The sequence below is a fragment of the Taudactylus pleione genome, unplaced genomic scaffold, assembly GCF_031769625.1.
Source record: "Taudactylus pleione unplaced genomic scaffold, aTauple2 ptg000095l, whole genome shotgun sequence".
NCBI lineage: Eukaryota > Metazoa > Chordata > Amphibia > Anura > Myobatrachidae > Taudactylus > Taudactylus pleione.
The window spans coordinates 812,609-826,953 of record NW_028284497.1 but is presented as its reverse complement, the minus strand read 5'-3'; the positions used below and the strand labels follow the sequence as shown (position 1 = coordinate 826,953).

At 42.0% G+C, this 14,345-nt stretch overlaps 1 protein-coding gene across 4 annotated transcripts in view; it reads left to right on the top strand.

Moving 5' to 3' along the window:
- Positions 1-14,345, top strand: part of ARHGEF40 (Rho guanine nucleotide exchange factor 40) — a 96,485-nt gene that overhangs the window by 36,229 nt on the left and 45,911 nt on the right. For 3 of the 4 annotated variants that reach the window (XM_088469868.1, XM_088469869.1, XM_088469867.1), the window contains exons 10-15: positions 834-961; positions 1,052-1,190; positions 3,538-3,612; positions 4,650-4,858; positions 13,023-13,236; positions 13,409-13,495. In XM_088469868.1, coding sequence (XP_088325994.1) covers positions 834-961; positions 1,052-1,190; positions 3,538-3,612; positions 4,650-4,858; positions 13,023-13,236; positions 13,409-13,495 — 852 coding nt within the window. The remainder of the gene's footprint in view (positions 1-833; positions 962-1,051; positions 1,191-3,537; positions 3,613-4,649; positions 4,859-13,022; positions 13,237-13,408; positions 13,496-14,345) is intronic. The other variant, XM_088469870.1, reaches the window with a different exon arrangement.

The following is a 14,345-nucleotide window of genomic DNA, read 5'->3' as shown; positions in this document are numbered from 1 at the left end:
CCCTTTTTCACCCATTGTGCTCTCATAAAGGCTAATATCTCACTGATCAGCAGACATTAACCCCCTGCACTGCAAAAAAAAAATAATGTAGTCCAGGCATGGGAGAAGATCTCCCCCAACCTGGCTAGAAATAATTAAGGGGTACCCAATTTTGGAAAGAATGGGTTCCCTCTTCCAAATGTTGGGGCCCCTTAGTATTTATTGTAAGTGATCACCAGGCAATATTACCTTGTGCTACGGAAAACATACGTTTTCCATATATGTGCCCAATCACCCCATAATAGCACCCATATATGAATGCGGAGAGTCTCCTCTTTCAAATTATGTGGCCCACTAGTAGATACTGTCTGGTGATAACCTGTGATCACCATTCAGTATTACCCTGCGTTACAGAAAACAGACTGCCCCAGTATGCTCATAATTACACCTGTAAATGTGGAGTCACTCAAATATGAAAGAGCGGAGTCTCTTTATTCAAATTATGTAGCCCTCCTTAGCAGCTACTGTCTGGTGATCATCTATGACATTGTGCCCCATCTCCTCATACTTGCCCGTACACACATGGGAGCACCCTGTATTAAAAGAAGGGAGTCTTCTCTTTCAAACAATGTGCCCCCTTAGTAAGTATTTTCTGGAGATCACCAAACAAATAGCCAGTATACAGTACAATCGCACAATAGGGAATGGTGAAGTAAAATCGCAATTCAAGGGAAATATTGCTGTAATTTTGCACCTTTACAAAACTGACTGTTCTGTCATCTAACTCAATTTGCACTTAATGTCATTTATCTCTCATCAGAAATATATGATTTCTTTGTCTTGTCAATCTGTAGGACATTCAGTGGTTAATTTCTCATCACCGAGATGCCATGAGGATAACACTGACAGATGAGAGACTTCAGAAACTGCAAAGAGACGGAGGCTCTCTGGTAGCAAAACTGCAAAAGACGCCGTATCTGAGGTAATACCAGAGACTCAAACACCTTAATCCCAATAAGGTGGAGTCAGACACACTTTAATTAGAGACTTTTGTTTGGGTTGTGTTTGGCAGGCTCTATGACCCATTAACATTTGACCTGTATGAGAGGGTAGATGAGGCTCTACATCGTCTTGTGCAGCTGTCAAACAAGAAATTGCAAGATTTGGAAACAAAGCTAGCACCACAAGACTACCAAAGCAGAACCATTGAGGTATTTATTTATTAACCTTTTGTTATAGACATAGCTCCAGCACACTTCAGCACAGTTTAGAATTAGGTACACAGACAGTGTATCAGAGGTAAGATTGTGTCATCATACGACAAAGTAAATCTGTAAATGGCAATACGGCGGGCTGTAACAGAACAAATAACAGGAGCCAGTTGGCAGTCCAACTTTTTGGGTCGTTAATGACCCATCCTCAGAGGGTGTAGATTGAAAGATCTACAGTAAAAAAGTAGACAATGTCTAGATAGACATCAGATGTTAGATCTTTAGACCGGATCCCTCCTCAGGGATCCCTGAGGACGGGTCATTAAAGTCCTGAAACATTGTACTGCCACCTGGATCTTGCTGTTATTTATTTTACAGCATACTTCAGGTATTACAAATTCAGCAGTGATCGCAAATGCAACTACGTACACAGCTCGAACGATTGTTAGCCATTGCTGATTGTTACACATGCGCTGTGTTCGCACTGTGATTACGCACGCACTGAGGAATCCATCGCAGAGTGAGTGACAGGCTGTGAGCATTTGGGAGTGGTGACAGGGGCGTAGTTGGAAAAAAGCAGGCGTGTCTGTCCGTTTGAACTCCGTTGGTTGGGGGCGTGTATAAATTTGCCACTGCGATTGCATACGCAGCTTGAGAGCCCACTGCGTGCAAGGAGACTTTCAGTGTCTGTGGCAGGTCAGAGCTGTTGTAAATGCTGCGTAAGTGGTCGATGTGTGTTGATAGTACCGGAGTTTACGCAGAAGAGAGACAGTGGACGGATATGAGAAAGCAGAAGTTGGTATTTATGCCGGCTGAGTTTCGGCAAGCATTAGCATACTGTCACAGCTACATTGCGTGCGATTATTGAATCAGGCCCTGTGTTAACATGGAAACTTGCTGTATTACAAAAAGCACATAAAAGCTACTTTTGGATGTAGTTTCCATTTGATCCTCTGTGAAACAATGCCCTGCAGTAGATGTAATGTAGGCTGCCTGTTGATGCTGTTGGAAAGATACTGAGAGCCGTATTCAATTAGGCGCGAAAGCCTTGATTGGCGAAAAAGTATCGCCGATTGCGTCTTTTCGCCAGGCGGAAACTATTCGCCGTATTCAATTGCAAAGACTTTCCGCGAAAGTCAATGCAATGTAATAGGCAAAAAAGTTTCGCTTATGAATACCCAGCGGAAAGAAGTGCAGAATTGCGGTTTTTGGGTGCAAAGGTGCGGGAAACCACTCTGTATCCTTTGGACAGCCCCCCAAAGGATAACTGCGTCAAAACAACGCAAAACAAAAAGAGGAACACCCCAAAAAAACACTTTGAAAATGGGGTTGAAAAAGTACAAAGTGAGAGTACATATGCAAAAACTAGCGAAATAGACTTGGAGGGTCTGATAGTATGGGGGAGGTGTTTTTTTTATTGCAGGGGTTTGCTGAAGGTGTGTTTTTTAGCGGCACTTAAAACATCACTTTAGCGTTTTTTAACTATGCTTGCACCCATTTTCAAGTACCCCAAATTTGACAAGACTACCAAAAAAACTGCTTAATGCTATTCCTCACCACTTGTGCAAAGCCGCTATTTTGGAGCCACTGAAAGCGCTTAAGTACCCCAAATAACTTCAGTAGGGCTAAACAGGGACATCTAGATTGATCCAAAATGAAAGTGCATCTTTGGGGGGTGTCAGGCTGATTTCCCCAATTCTGCCAACACTTTTCACCTGTTAGAGTATCGCCGGGACGCTTTTTCGCGAATAGTGGTAGCGTGCGCGATACTTTTTCGCATGCAAAACTGCCGACGTCGATAAGTATCGTGGGTGCGAAAAGAATTGAATACGGCCCTCAGTTGGCTTAGTCTATGAATCAACAACTGGAAGTTAGAAGTGCCCAAACAGCTGTAATTTACACTACATGGCCAATGCTACAGTGCTGAGGTGATACACCATTATGGCTGTCATTGGGGTAAAGTCCAGAGATGTTTCTGACACATTAGATACACAAAATAGCATTGTGTTAAATATACATACGTGATTCTGGGTTTATCTTTCTATCACAAAATATTATTCATTTATTGTATTAGACATTTTGTGAAGTAAAGAGGATTGTTGTCCATTTGTCTCCTTTATGCCCCAACCCATATTGTTTAAGCTGTGTAACATTTATGTATTGTTGGTTTGTTTCAGAAGAGAAAAATATGTTTAAAAGAAAAAACAACCAATATAGTATTGACAGTTATTAGTATAATTCCAATTTATGCGAAAAAACAATTTTTGACCTAAATTGTGATATTTTACAAGATGAAATGGCTGATAGTCCAGGTTCTGTCTTGTGAATGTTTCATGCATATTTGTAGGATTCTCAGAGTCTGTATGATGCACCGAAACATGGAAATAAGGAAACAGAGATCCATAGGGAGACCAGAGAAGAGGTAACTTCCAAAATATAGGGCATAGGGGGAGATGTATCAAAGAGATAAAATGGAAAAGTTGTGCATAGTAACCAAACAGCTTCTAAAGGGGCCTATCCACTAGGCGACCTGAAAGACTGTACGTCTAGCGTTCAGACCTTCAGGTCGTCGAGGTGCGGTGCCCACACTGAATGGCGTTCACTGAACGTCATTCAGTGTAGGAGTCCGACCTCCTATCTCTGAACAAGCCGAACCTGATGAGCGCCGTTAGGTTGACGGCCATGGTCAGTAGATAGTCAGGGACAGCAAGGACCCAGCGTGCACGCACATCGCTGGTCCTTGCCGGCTATCCATTACACGACTTTGTGAACAATGCGACGAAAACCTTCTGGTTTTGGTCGGATCGTTGTAAAAGCCGTGTAATGGATAGGCCTCTTAACTGTAATTTTAAAGGTGGTGCTAGATAAATGATAGCTAAATGCTTATTGGTTACTATGGACATTTTCTTCACTTTATATCTCACAAGGTTTGATACATCCCCCCATAGAAATTAACATGTTTGTTTACATATTTACATTAGATTGCTAATCAATAAATAGTATTTTTAGTATCACTTTGTTTCCTTAATTTTCATATGGGGCAGAAGTATCAAACCTTAGAGACATTAATTGGAGAAGTTGCCAGTAGCAACCAATCAGCTTCTAATTATCATTTTATAGATTGTGCTATATAATGATAGCTAGAAGCTGATTGGTTGCTTTGGGTAGACTGTCCACTTTATTTCTCTCTCTAAGGTTTGATACATCTCTCCCACAATCATGTCCAATTGGAGAGAGAAGCACATAGCTTCTTGAACTGATATTTATTACTATACTATTTCCATTTATTACATTCATACATGCACATTGTTTGGTTACGGTAGATTTTATATCCTTTGTTTCTAATACCAAAGAGGATAAATATAACGGTCAGCTCAAGTCTTGCACAAGATGACAGAACAAAAATGACATGAACTATTGAGACTATTCAGCACTAACCACATCAACTGCTTTCTGCAGACAGGAAAGTTAGAGGAGTGCCGTGTGCCAGGTGTGGAGCCAGACGGTCGCAGGTTAGAGGTTGGTGTTAGGATCCGTGGTCTAGAAGTTAGTAGTCGAGAACTAGCTGACCGTACCTGCAGTCCACCTCGAGGTCATGTTCTTAGTAGAGGTGATGGAAGAGGACCAGACGCTCCATGGGGAGGAATTCCAAGACCAGAGGGAAGGAGGTGAGCAATCCTACTAGACCATTAGAATGGCTGGAGCCTTAATCCCTTATCATATTTGCAGTAGCCCATAGCAACCAAACAGATTTTTGTTTTGCTCTAACTTGCACTACACTTATACCTAATTTCTGGTTAGTCAACGTGAATTAATATACATTTGTACTGCAAGTACAGTTTAACAATAATAAACAATATCTATTGTTAAAGAATCACCAAAGTTAAATTTACAAGAAATGTCATTAAATCTATATTTGTGTAATTTGATTTTTGCTATTTCATTCTTTGAGTATTGTAAGTGTATGTCCATGTACAGTATATTCTCTTGTACAGGTGCATAACTAGGTATTGGAAGGCCCCATAGCAAAGATTTGTAATGGCCCCTATGTACCACCCCATGGTGAAAAAAGTATATATGTAACTTTGACAAGGAAGATGGGCCTTCTCAGATCTGGGCCCCATAGCAGCTGCACTCCTTGCACCTATGGTAGTTACACCCATGCTCTGCACTGAATAATTAACAGAAGTGGCTGTACTGACCACGTGTATTCGCTACACAAAGCTTGAATATTTTAGTTTAATGTCCTTAGTGAAGAGGTGAATGAAAGTCATTGTGGTTTATGGGTTTTCCCTTATTTTTACCATCCAGAATAAACCTGCATAGGACAAGTGTGGTAATGTGAGTTGCTCGTGTTGTCAGATTGCTCTCTGTTTGTAGCCTATGTATGCATATCCTGTTCTGATGTAGTACTGCCTTTTCTGATTACTGTTGCTCTATTAATGTAAGATACAGTTGTACTAGACGTGCATAAATTCTGCAATACCTTCTCCAGTAATTTAATAAACAACACTCTGTCTTAGAACATCCCCACAGTGTCTTTAAAATTTAAAAGTTGCAAAACAAGTTTTTTGTAAAAAAACATTTAATAATTTTCTTACATAATAAATTGGAAACACAGGGCTTTCCCAGCCTGTGATTGTGAGCGGAGCTAGGCCGTAGTTTATTTAATCTCTGGTTTGGTCGGTTGCCATGTTCTATGTGGTCATTTAGCTATTTTGTGGTTTACAATATTCATTTTTCTGTTATAATACTTAACCGGCTAGCTGGGTGTGTTCCCTGCAGGGCAGGAGTTATTTTTATTAATTCCTTATGTAGCTGGTGTTAGAGGCTATACCCAAGTGATGCTGTGTGAGAAAAGTAGTAGGGTAGTACATTTTTACAGCATAGGAGAAGATTTACCAAAGCTTGGAGAGAGATACAGTGGAGAAAGATAAAGTACCAACCAATCAGATTCTAACTGTCATATTCCGCAGTCACATTACAGTACATGTGGCTTTGGCAATGTGTAAAGCGCTTTGGATACATTGGGCAGTCCCTTTCCCGCCTATAAAACACCTCTTCCATGTTGTGCGCACTTGATTGTCCATTCTCAAGTAGGAAATACTGCCAGATGCAGTCAACATTTTCCCCGTCTATTTTACCTTATTTCATCATACATTAATTACATCTAGGAACGTAGCTTACGGAATTTGATCCCTGAGTATTTCTTAAGACCGCAAGACAGTCTGTGCCATTTTCATTAACTTCCCTATTGCTCTTCATCCTCTCCTCATTCCTCTCCCCTATCTCTTCACCTCCTTCCTCCTTACACACAGCGGTTATAAGAGACACCCTGGTGCTCTTCTTATGTAGACAGTAAAGGAATGAACCACTTGACGTAGCTGCTTCCACTCACTGCTAGTCTGGACTCCAAGATTTCCACTGCATCTGGAGACAGGCAACAGACGACCATGGGTGCAGGGTGGGCCCACAGCACGAGGGTCTGGTGTGGAGTATACCTGACTCATGGACCTCTGCTACTTATGGCCAGCTGTGTGGCAAGTTAGGTATCTGTTCATCATCATGCTGTCATGATGATGGGCCTATTTATATGTGGAGGCCTGGTCCTCCGCTCAGCTGCTGGCAGCCTATCGCTGCCAGCGACGGGCTACTCTGTCTTGCTGTGGGGACCCAGCAGTGCCTGGAAGACTTCACTGAAGCCGGAAAGGCTGCTGCCGGGTCCCCATTTCCGGCAATGGGGACCGCATCGAGCTTACCATCAAAAGATGTTCTCAATGGGTTATGCATCATTGTTAAATGGGGCCCTGATGTGACTGCCATGTATGTCGTCAGAGAGTCACCCCCCCCCCCCTCCCCTTCCCTTAAGGTTAATTTGAGTGGTTAGTTCAGTTCTGGGGATTTTGCTCTGCCATCCCCTGGATCTATTATTTAAAGGTTCAGATTTCATGGACTTGTTTTTCAACATCACTAACTGGAACTATGGAATAAATGAACTAATAAGGGTAGAGCACAGTACTATATTTACCTAATTTATATGAATGCTACTTTAGTAGGTACACATTAATTAGAGATGTTCTCCCCATCAAATATATGTGGTTATCCATTAAATTACATAATTCTGGAATCCAATCCAAAGTGCAGTTTCTTGCAGGAAAATATATGGCAATACACAGTTCAAATACTATGCTATAAGGCAGTGCTTCTCAACCTGGTCTAATACTACCCTCAAATGTACTCACTGTGACATTCAGGGGTACTTGAAATGTTTTCTGTAATGGCGGGACATCCAAGTGATAAATAGACATATAAAGAAAGCAGTGTCTCCAGCCCCATTTAGATTTATCCCTACTTCTCTGTAAAAGAAGATATGTGGACTGTAGTTTTTAGTGTAAATTGTAAATGTTTCATACAATGCAATATGTGAGAAATATGTGAGAAATATATGTGTGCCATTTTTTGTTCTTGTTTATAGCATCTGCCATTTATTGCTACTATACATAGTTGAGCCTATGCAACACAAATAATAAATAATATAAAACAATAGGAAACAATGTTTAAGATTAAGGGGTGTATATATATATATATATATATATATATATATATATATATATATATACAGTTAGGTCCATAAATATTGGGACATTGACAGAATTTTCAGATTTTGGCCTCTATTCACCACCACAATGGCTTTGAAATGAAACAAACAAGATGTGATTTAACTGCAGACTTTCAGATTTAATTTGAGGGTAATTACATCCAAATCAGGTGAACGGTGCAGGAATTACAACGGTTTCTATATGTGCCTCCCACTTTTTAAGGGGCCAAAAGTAATGGGACAAACTAAACAATCCTAAATCTAACATTCACTTTTTAATACTTTGTTGCAAATCCTTTGCAGGCAATTACAGCCTGAAGTCTGGAACGCATAGACATCACCAGACGCTGGGTTTCATCCCTGGTGATGCTCTGCCAGGCCTCTACTGCAAATGTCTTAAGTTCCTGCTTGTTCTTGGGGCATTTTCCCTTCAGTTTTGTCTTCATCATGTGAAATGCATGCTCAATCGGATTCAGGTCAGGGGACTGACTTGGCCATTGCATAACATTCCACTTTTTAGCCTTAAAAAACTCTTTGGTTGCTTTTGCAGTATGCTTCGGGTCATTGTCCATCTGCACTGTGAAGCGCCGTCCGATGAGTTCTGAAGCATTTGACTGAATATGAGCATATAATATTGCCCGAAACACTTCAGAATTCATTCTGCTGCTTTTGTCAGCAGTCACATCATCAATAAATACAAGGGAACCAGTTCCATTGGCAGCCATAAATGCCCACGCCATGACACTACCACCACCATGCTTCACTGATGAGGTGGTATGTTTTGGATCATGAGCAGTTCCTTTCCTTCTCTTCTCTTCCCATCACTCTGGTACAAGTTGATCTTTGTCTCATCTGTCCATAGGATGTTGTTCCAGAACTGTAATGGCTTTTTTAAGATGTTGTTTGGTAAACTCTAATCTGGTCTTCCTGTTTTTGTGGCTCACCAATGGTGTGCATCTTGTGGTGAACCCTCTATATTCACTCTTGTGAACTCTTCTCTTCATTGTTGACTTTGACACATATACATCTACCTCCTGGAGAGTGTTCTTGATTTGGCCAACTGTCGTGAAGGGGTTTTTCTTCACCAGAGAAATAATTCTTTTTTCATCCACCACAGTTGTTTTCCATGGTCTTCCGGGTCTTTTGGTGTTGCTGAGCTCTCCGGTGCGTTCTTTCTTTTTAAGAATGTTCCAAACAGTTGATTTGGCCACACCTAATGCTTTTGCGGGAAGCAATCGGGAAGCCGACTGCCTATATACCTGCAGCCCGCTTCCCGACTGTCTTATCCCGGCAAGGGTGAAATGCCAGGCGTCTAGATGTAGACGCCCGCATTTCCCCGACGCCGGGAGACCGGCGCCCGGCATCACGATTGTAGTGATACCGGGCACCGCAAGCGGACAGCCGCGGGGGGGGAGGGTTAGGTTTAGGGCTCCCGGGGGGACTTAGGGTTAGGCACCCCCCCGGGAGGGTTAGGGTTAGGCTAGGGGGAGGGAGGCTTAGGGTTAGGCACCCCCGGGGGGGACTTAGGGTTAGGCACCCCCCCGGGGGACTTAGGTTTAGGCAGCGGGGAAGGGGGTGGTTAGGGTTAGGCACTTAAAGGGGGGATTAGGGTTAGGCACTTGGGGGGGAAGTTAGGGTTAGGCACCCCTAAGGAGGGTTAGGGTTAGGGGGGTTAGGTTAGTGGATACTTACCTATCCACGATCGGGATTTCCAGCGCTGTTGGGCTTCCGCTATGTCGCACTCTGCTCCTGTCGGGCTGCCGCTGACGGGAATCGAACCCATCATTATACCCATTCCGTTTTTGCTATCTCTCTGATGGGTTTGTTTTGATTTTTCAGCCTAATGATGGCTTGCTTCACTGATAGTGACAGCTCTTTGGATCTCATATTGAAAGTCGACAGCAACTGATTCCAAATGCAAATGTCACACCTAGAATCAACTCCAGACCTTTTACCTGTTTAATTCATAATTAAATAACGAGGGAATAGCCCACACCTGTCCATGAAATAGCTTTTGAGTTGATAGTCCCATTACTTTTGGCCTCTTAAAAAGCGGGAGGCACATATTGAAACTGTTGTAATTCCTACACCGTCCACCCGATTTGGATGTAATTACCCTCAAATTAAATCTGAAAGTCTGCAGTTAAAGCACATCTTGTTTGTTTAATTTCAAAACCATTGTGGTGGTGAATAGAGGCCAAAATCTGAAAATTCTGTCAATGTCCCAATATTTATGCACCTGACTGTATATATATATATATCTATATATATATATATATATATAAAGCAGTGTCTTGCAAACCCACTTCTCTGCATTTTTTACCTCAAAGTTTAAAGCAGCACAAATAAAACATGTCATGCTTTACACTTAATATTAGTGTCTCTGTAAATTTGGGGTGAAAACGGTCGAGAAGCGATGCTCTTTCGTAAATTTATATAATAGACTGCTGAGAAAAATTATGTAATCACGTTGAAATGTAATTAATGAGAACTCTGACCCCTCCCACCTGTGTCAGTGATGTTACATCCAGAGAGTTCCATAATAACACAGACATGTACACAGTCATACAGACACAGTCGCTCAGACATAGACAGGGTGACACATACACAGGAGAGTCTGATACACATATATGGTCATACAGAGATACAGACTGGGGCACACAAAACAATGTATCAAACCTTGGAAATAGATAAAGTGGAGAGAGATAAAGTACCAACCAATCAGCTCCTAACTGTCAGTTTTCAAACACAGCCTGTCAATTGACAGATGGAAGCTGATTGGTACTTTGTTGGACCCCCTCTCTGCGTGTCGCCATATTCCCAGTGATATTCGCTCAAGATAGCAAAGGCTCTGGCAGAGTGCCAGTCTTCACTGTCTTGATGATGAGCCATCTGTCCGAAGATGTAACTTTGAAAATGGTGCTGCGGGGGAGGGGGTGCCCACTCTTTGCCACCAGGGCTGCCAAGAGCTGCGCGGTGCCTGGATGAAGGGGGCATGGCCTAATCATGGTAGGCGTGGTCACATCCCTTAAGAGAAAAAACATAATTGCAGCGGCGCTGGAGAGGGGGGGGGGGGTGCTGTGAGCCCCTCATCCCAGCGCAAATCCAGGAGGGGCGTGATCAGGATAATCGCTCCCTCCCACAGGCAGGAGACAGCCGCTGCTGCGGCATGCAGTCTCCCTATGCAGCCCAGCACACAGCAGCGTGTGCTGGGCTGCTGAGCTGATAGGGAGGAGGGGGATGACGTAGAACCCGGGCTCCCATTGGGTCCCTCCAGCGCCCCTGGTTACCACCATAAAGGTATACTCTGAGTGCGGGTGTACGGTGTGGGGCCGCCCTGAACCTAGGGCCCATATGCACTGCATAACATGTACCCATTATAAATACCTTACCAACTATTCACATTCAAGATATCACACATATGTATGTATATATTCTGATGGGTGCAACTTATTAAGGATAGTGGGGTCTATTTACTAAGCCTTGGATGGAGATAAAGTGAATGGAGATAAGGTACCAGCCAATCAGCTCCTAACTGCCATGTCACAGGCTGTGCTTAAAAAATGGCAGTTAGGAGCTGGTTGGTTTGTACTTTATCTCCGTCGACTTTATATTTATCCAAGGCTTAATAAATAGACTCCACAGAGAGAGAGAACCCCAGGCGGGCCCAGTTGAGCTGTTAAGCTCGGCACATCAGGCAGATGATCGGTAAGTGAGTATATACTTACCAATTGTCAGATAGGTCGGCAGCTAGTGTGTACACCGCTTTAGAACTGGTTGCTTGTTTTAATCTCTCTCCACTTTAACTGTTTCCAAGACTGATAAATCTCCCCCTATGTATGAATCCACCAATCCATTTAGCACATTTATATTAAGCAAGTCTGTCTTGCTATCAGTCATTCTGTTTGCTCTGCAAGAGAAGATTCTCCCACCTAACAAGGAAACCTACAGAAATAGCAATATACTGTAAAGCTTTTAATATATATTAATACCAAATAGTGGTACATTTGATGATTTATAACAGTCTGAAATACAACAGATATTAGAAAAAATCTATTTAATCCATCAAAGTGTATACAATGTGTATATATAGTATAAAATGCATGATTCATAAAATGTTACTGCAGTAGATATCATCAGAGACAGGCACGCAGCTAGTTAATGACATTAACCCTGTGTAGTAATTGCTTTGACTGTTTTGATAATGTATAAAAAAAAAATTAACTGAAATACACTGCATTGTTTGTCATGTATCTTTATGTAACCTATTCCATATTTATCAGGGACACTTAGAATTTCACACATCCAAATACAAAGGGAGGCACTTCTGAAAAAATGGAGCAGAGGAAAGACTGCTATAGCCAATGGCAATCAGGTTCTAATATTTCTCTAGTTCAGTTTAGAAGATGAAAGCTAATGTCTGATCTGAGATACTGTACTGCCAGATTTGTCTGTGCTCCAGCCTTCATACATGTCCCTTGGCTGTTGCTGGAGTATGTACATGATTTGTTGCCCATTGGATTATTCAGGGGTAATATTTCCATTTGAATAGCGTTATGTCACATACAGTACTTCAGGTCATTTGCAGGACCAGGAAACAACTGGGTAAATAAACTGTGTGGCACCTTATAAATAAATAATAGGAACAGTAGTAGTAGTAATAATAATTCTAGCCATGCAATAAAAAATAACTTATTAACGACTATTCCTGTGGCACAGAGTATGGCTGCTCATGGCTCTAATTTTCATATATCAACAATTCACTAAAGCTTGTATTACTTTGTTATATGTCATCACAGGGCCGTAACTAGGATGGTGCGACCAGTGCCATGGCACAGGGCACCGCAGGGCAGGGGGCGCTGTTTGGGCCTGTCAATGTTCTGTTTATTATCATTCTCACTTGTAGCTGCTTCTTCTTTTATCCCCAGCATCTCCTGGCCTCCCCTATCTCTTCCCTGGCCCTTCCCCATGGGACCATGGCCCTTTTTTGGGTGTGTGTCTTATGTCTCTATTTGAAAAATAGGGAGTGGGGGGCGCCAATGCTCTCTGGCACAGGGCACCAATAAGGCTAGTTACGGCTCTGTGTTAGCATCTAATATTTCCAAGATTCATTAAACCATGTTGTTATATCACCAAGTGGTTACAGAATCATGTTGTTTTTTCCATTTTATGTAATTGCAATTTTTGCTCTCATTATGCCCAATTTCATTGTATTGTGTTTGTGTTTATGCCAGGTCTCCACAACGCTTACTGTTAGACCTCCTGTGCTCTGAGCGGAGTTACGTGCAGTCTCTGCGGCGGTCTCTGGAGGTCAGAGGGTCGTGTCCGGCTGGCCTGGCACTAAGAGGGAACCTGGAGCAGCTCCTTAACTTCCACACTTATTTCCTGAGAGATCTGCAGAACTGTGTGTCTCTTCCCCTGAATGTCTCATACTGCTTCCTGCAACATGTGAGCCCATGCTGTTTATGACCTTTGACTATGTAATCCTTGTAGCTGCTCTGTGCTCATACGATTTGTCTCTATTTGTGACTTTTATGCCATCATTTGTCTATTCCGTATTGACATTGACCAGTAGCTGATAAAATTATGAAATCACTTCTGCTCTCATTTATTCTTGTAGGAGGAACAGTTGCGGTTATACTCCCTGTATGTAAAAAACAAGCAGAAGGTAGAATTGTTCCTTCCATCCCCCAGTGGGAGTTTAAAGGTGAGTAATAATGAATCTTAGTCAGGGGTCAGGATTAGTCTCATTCCCTGTCTCTCAGTGCTTGCTAGATCTGAATTGACGCCATTGTGTACAGAAGGGAGTCATAGCCTTTGTTTTTGTTCAGACACAGAAGAACTATGAATCACTTTTTTAAACCTTTGGTTTACAGATATCTTTGTTTGGAAGTTTATAATGCAACATTGGGTAACACATCTTTACTGGAAAGGTGATAATTATATATAAATCCCAGACAGTAGATGTTTTAGGCACTAATGCATTAAAATAACTGTCGTGAATATGGATCACAAGATAGTAGGCAACATGTAACCCTTTGTGTTTATTAAATGTATTTCTTTTAATTACCAGCATGGGGTCCTGCAAATGATCCCTGATGTGTAATGTCCGTCTACAGGGCTAATTATTTGTCTGGGAAGATGCCATGTGAGGGTGAGAGATTTATATATAGCCCATTAGGACTGGCAACAAATAATTCAACAGACAGATAATGGTAAAATTATGGGGTCTTATAAATTCCAGCCTTTCCCTTCTCACAAACATAAGGTTGGCCCGGGGAGTGTCACCCATCTATACCTGATTGACAGCATGCTCTGGACCAAGGGCCATAAAACCTAATTAGCTTCTGCACAAGTCAGTGAGCCATCAGAAGGAGGGCTGTGTGACAGCTCAGACAGGCATAAAATACCATGTAAAACTCTGGAACTTTGTGCAATTCCAGTTGTTCCATCTTCTTGTGTCTCCCCGCAAACAGATTCATGTAAGTGAGACTATTCTGTTAATTTTTTATTTGTTTATAAGAAAAATATTTGCCTAAGACTATCTTTGTATGCCA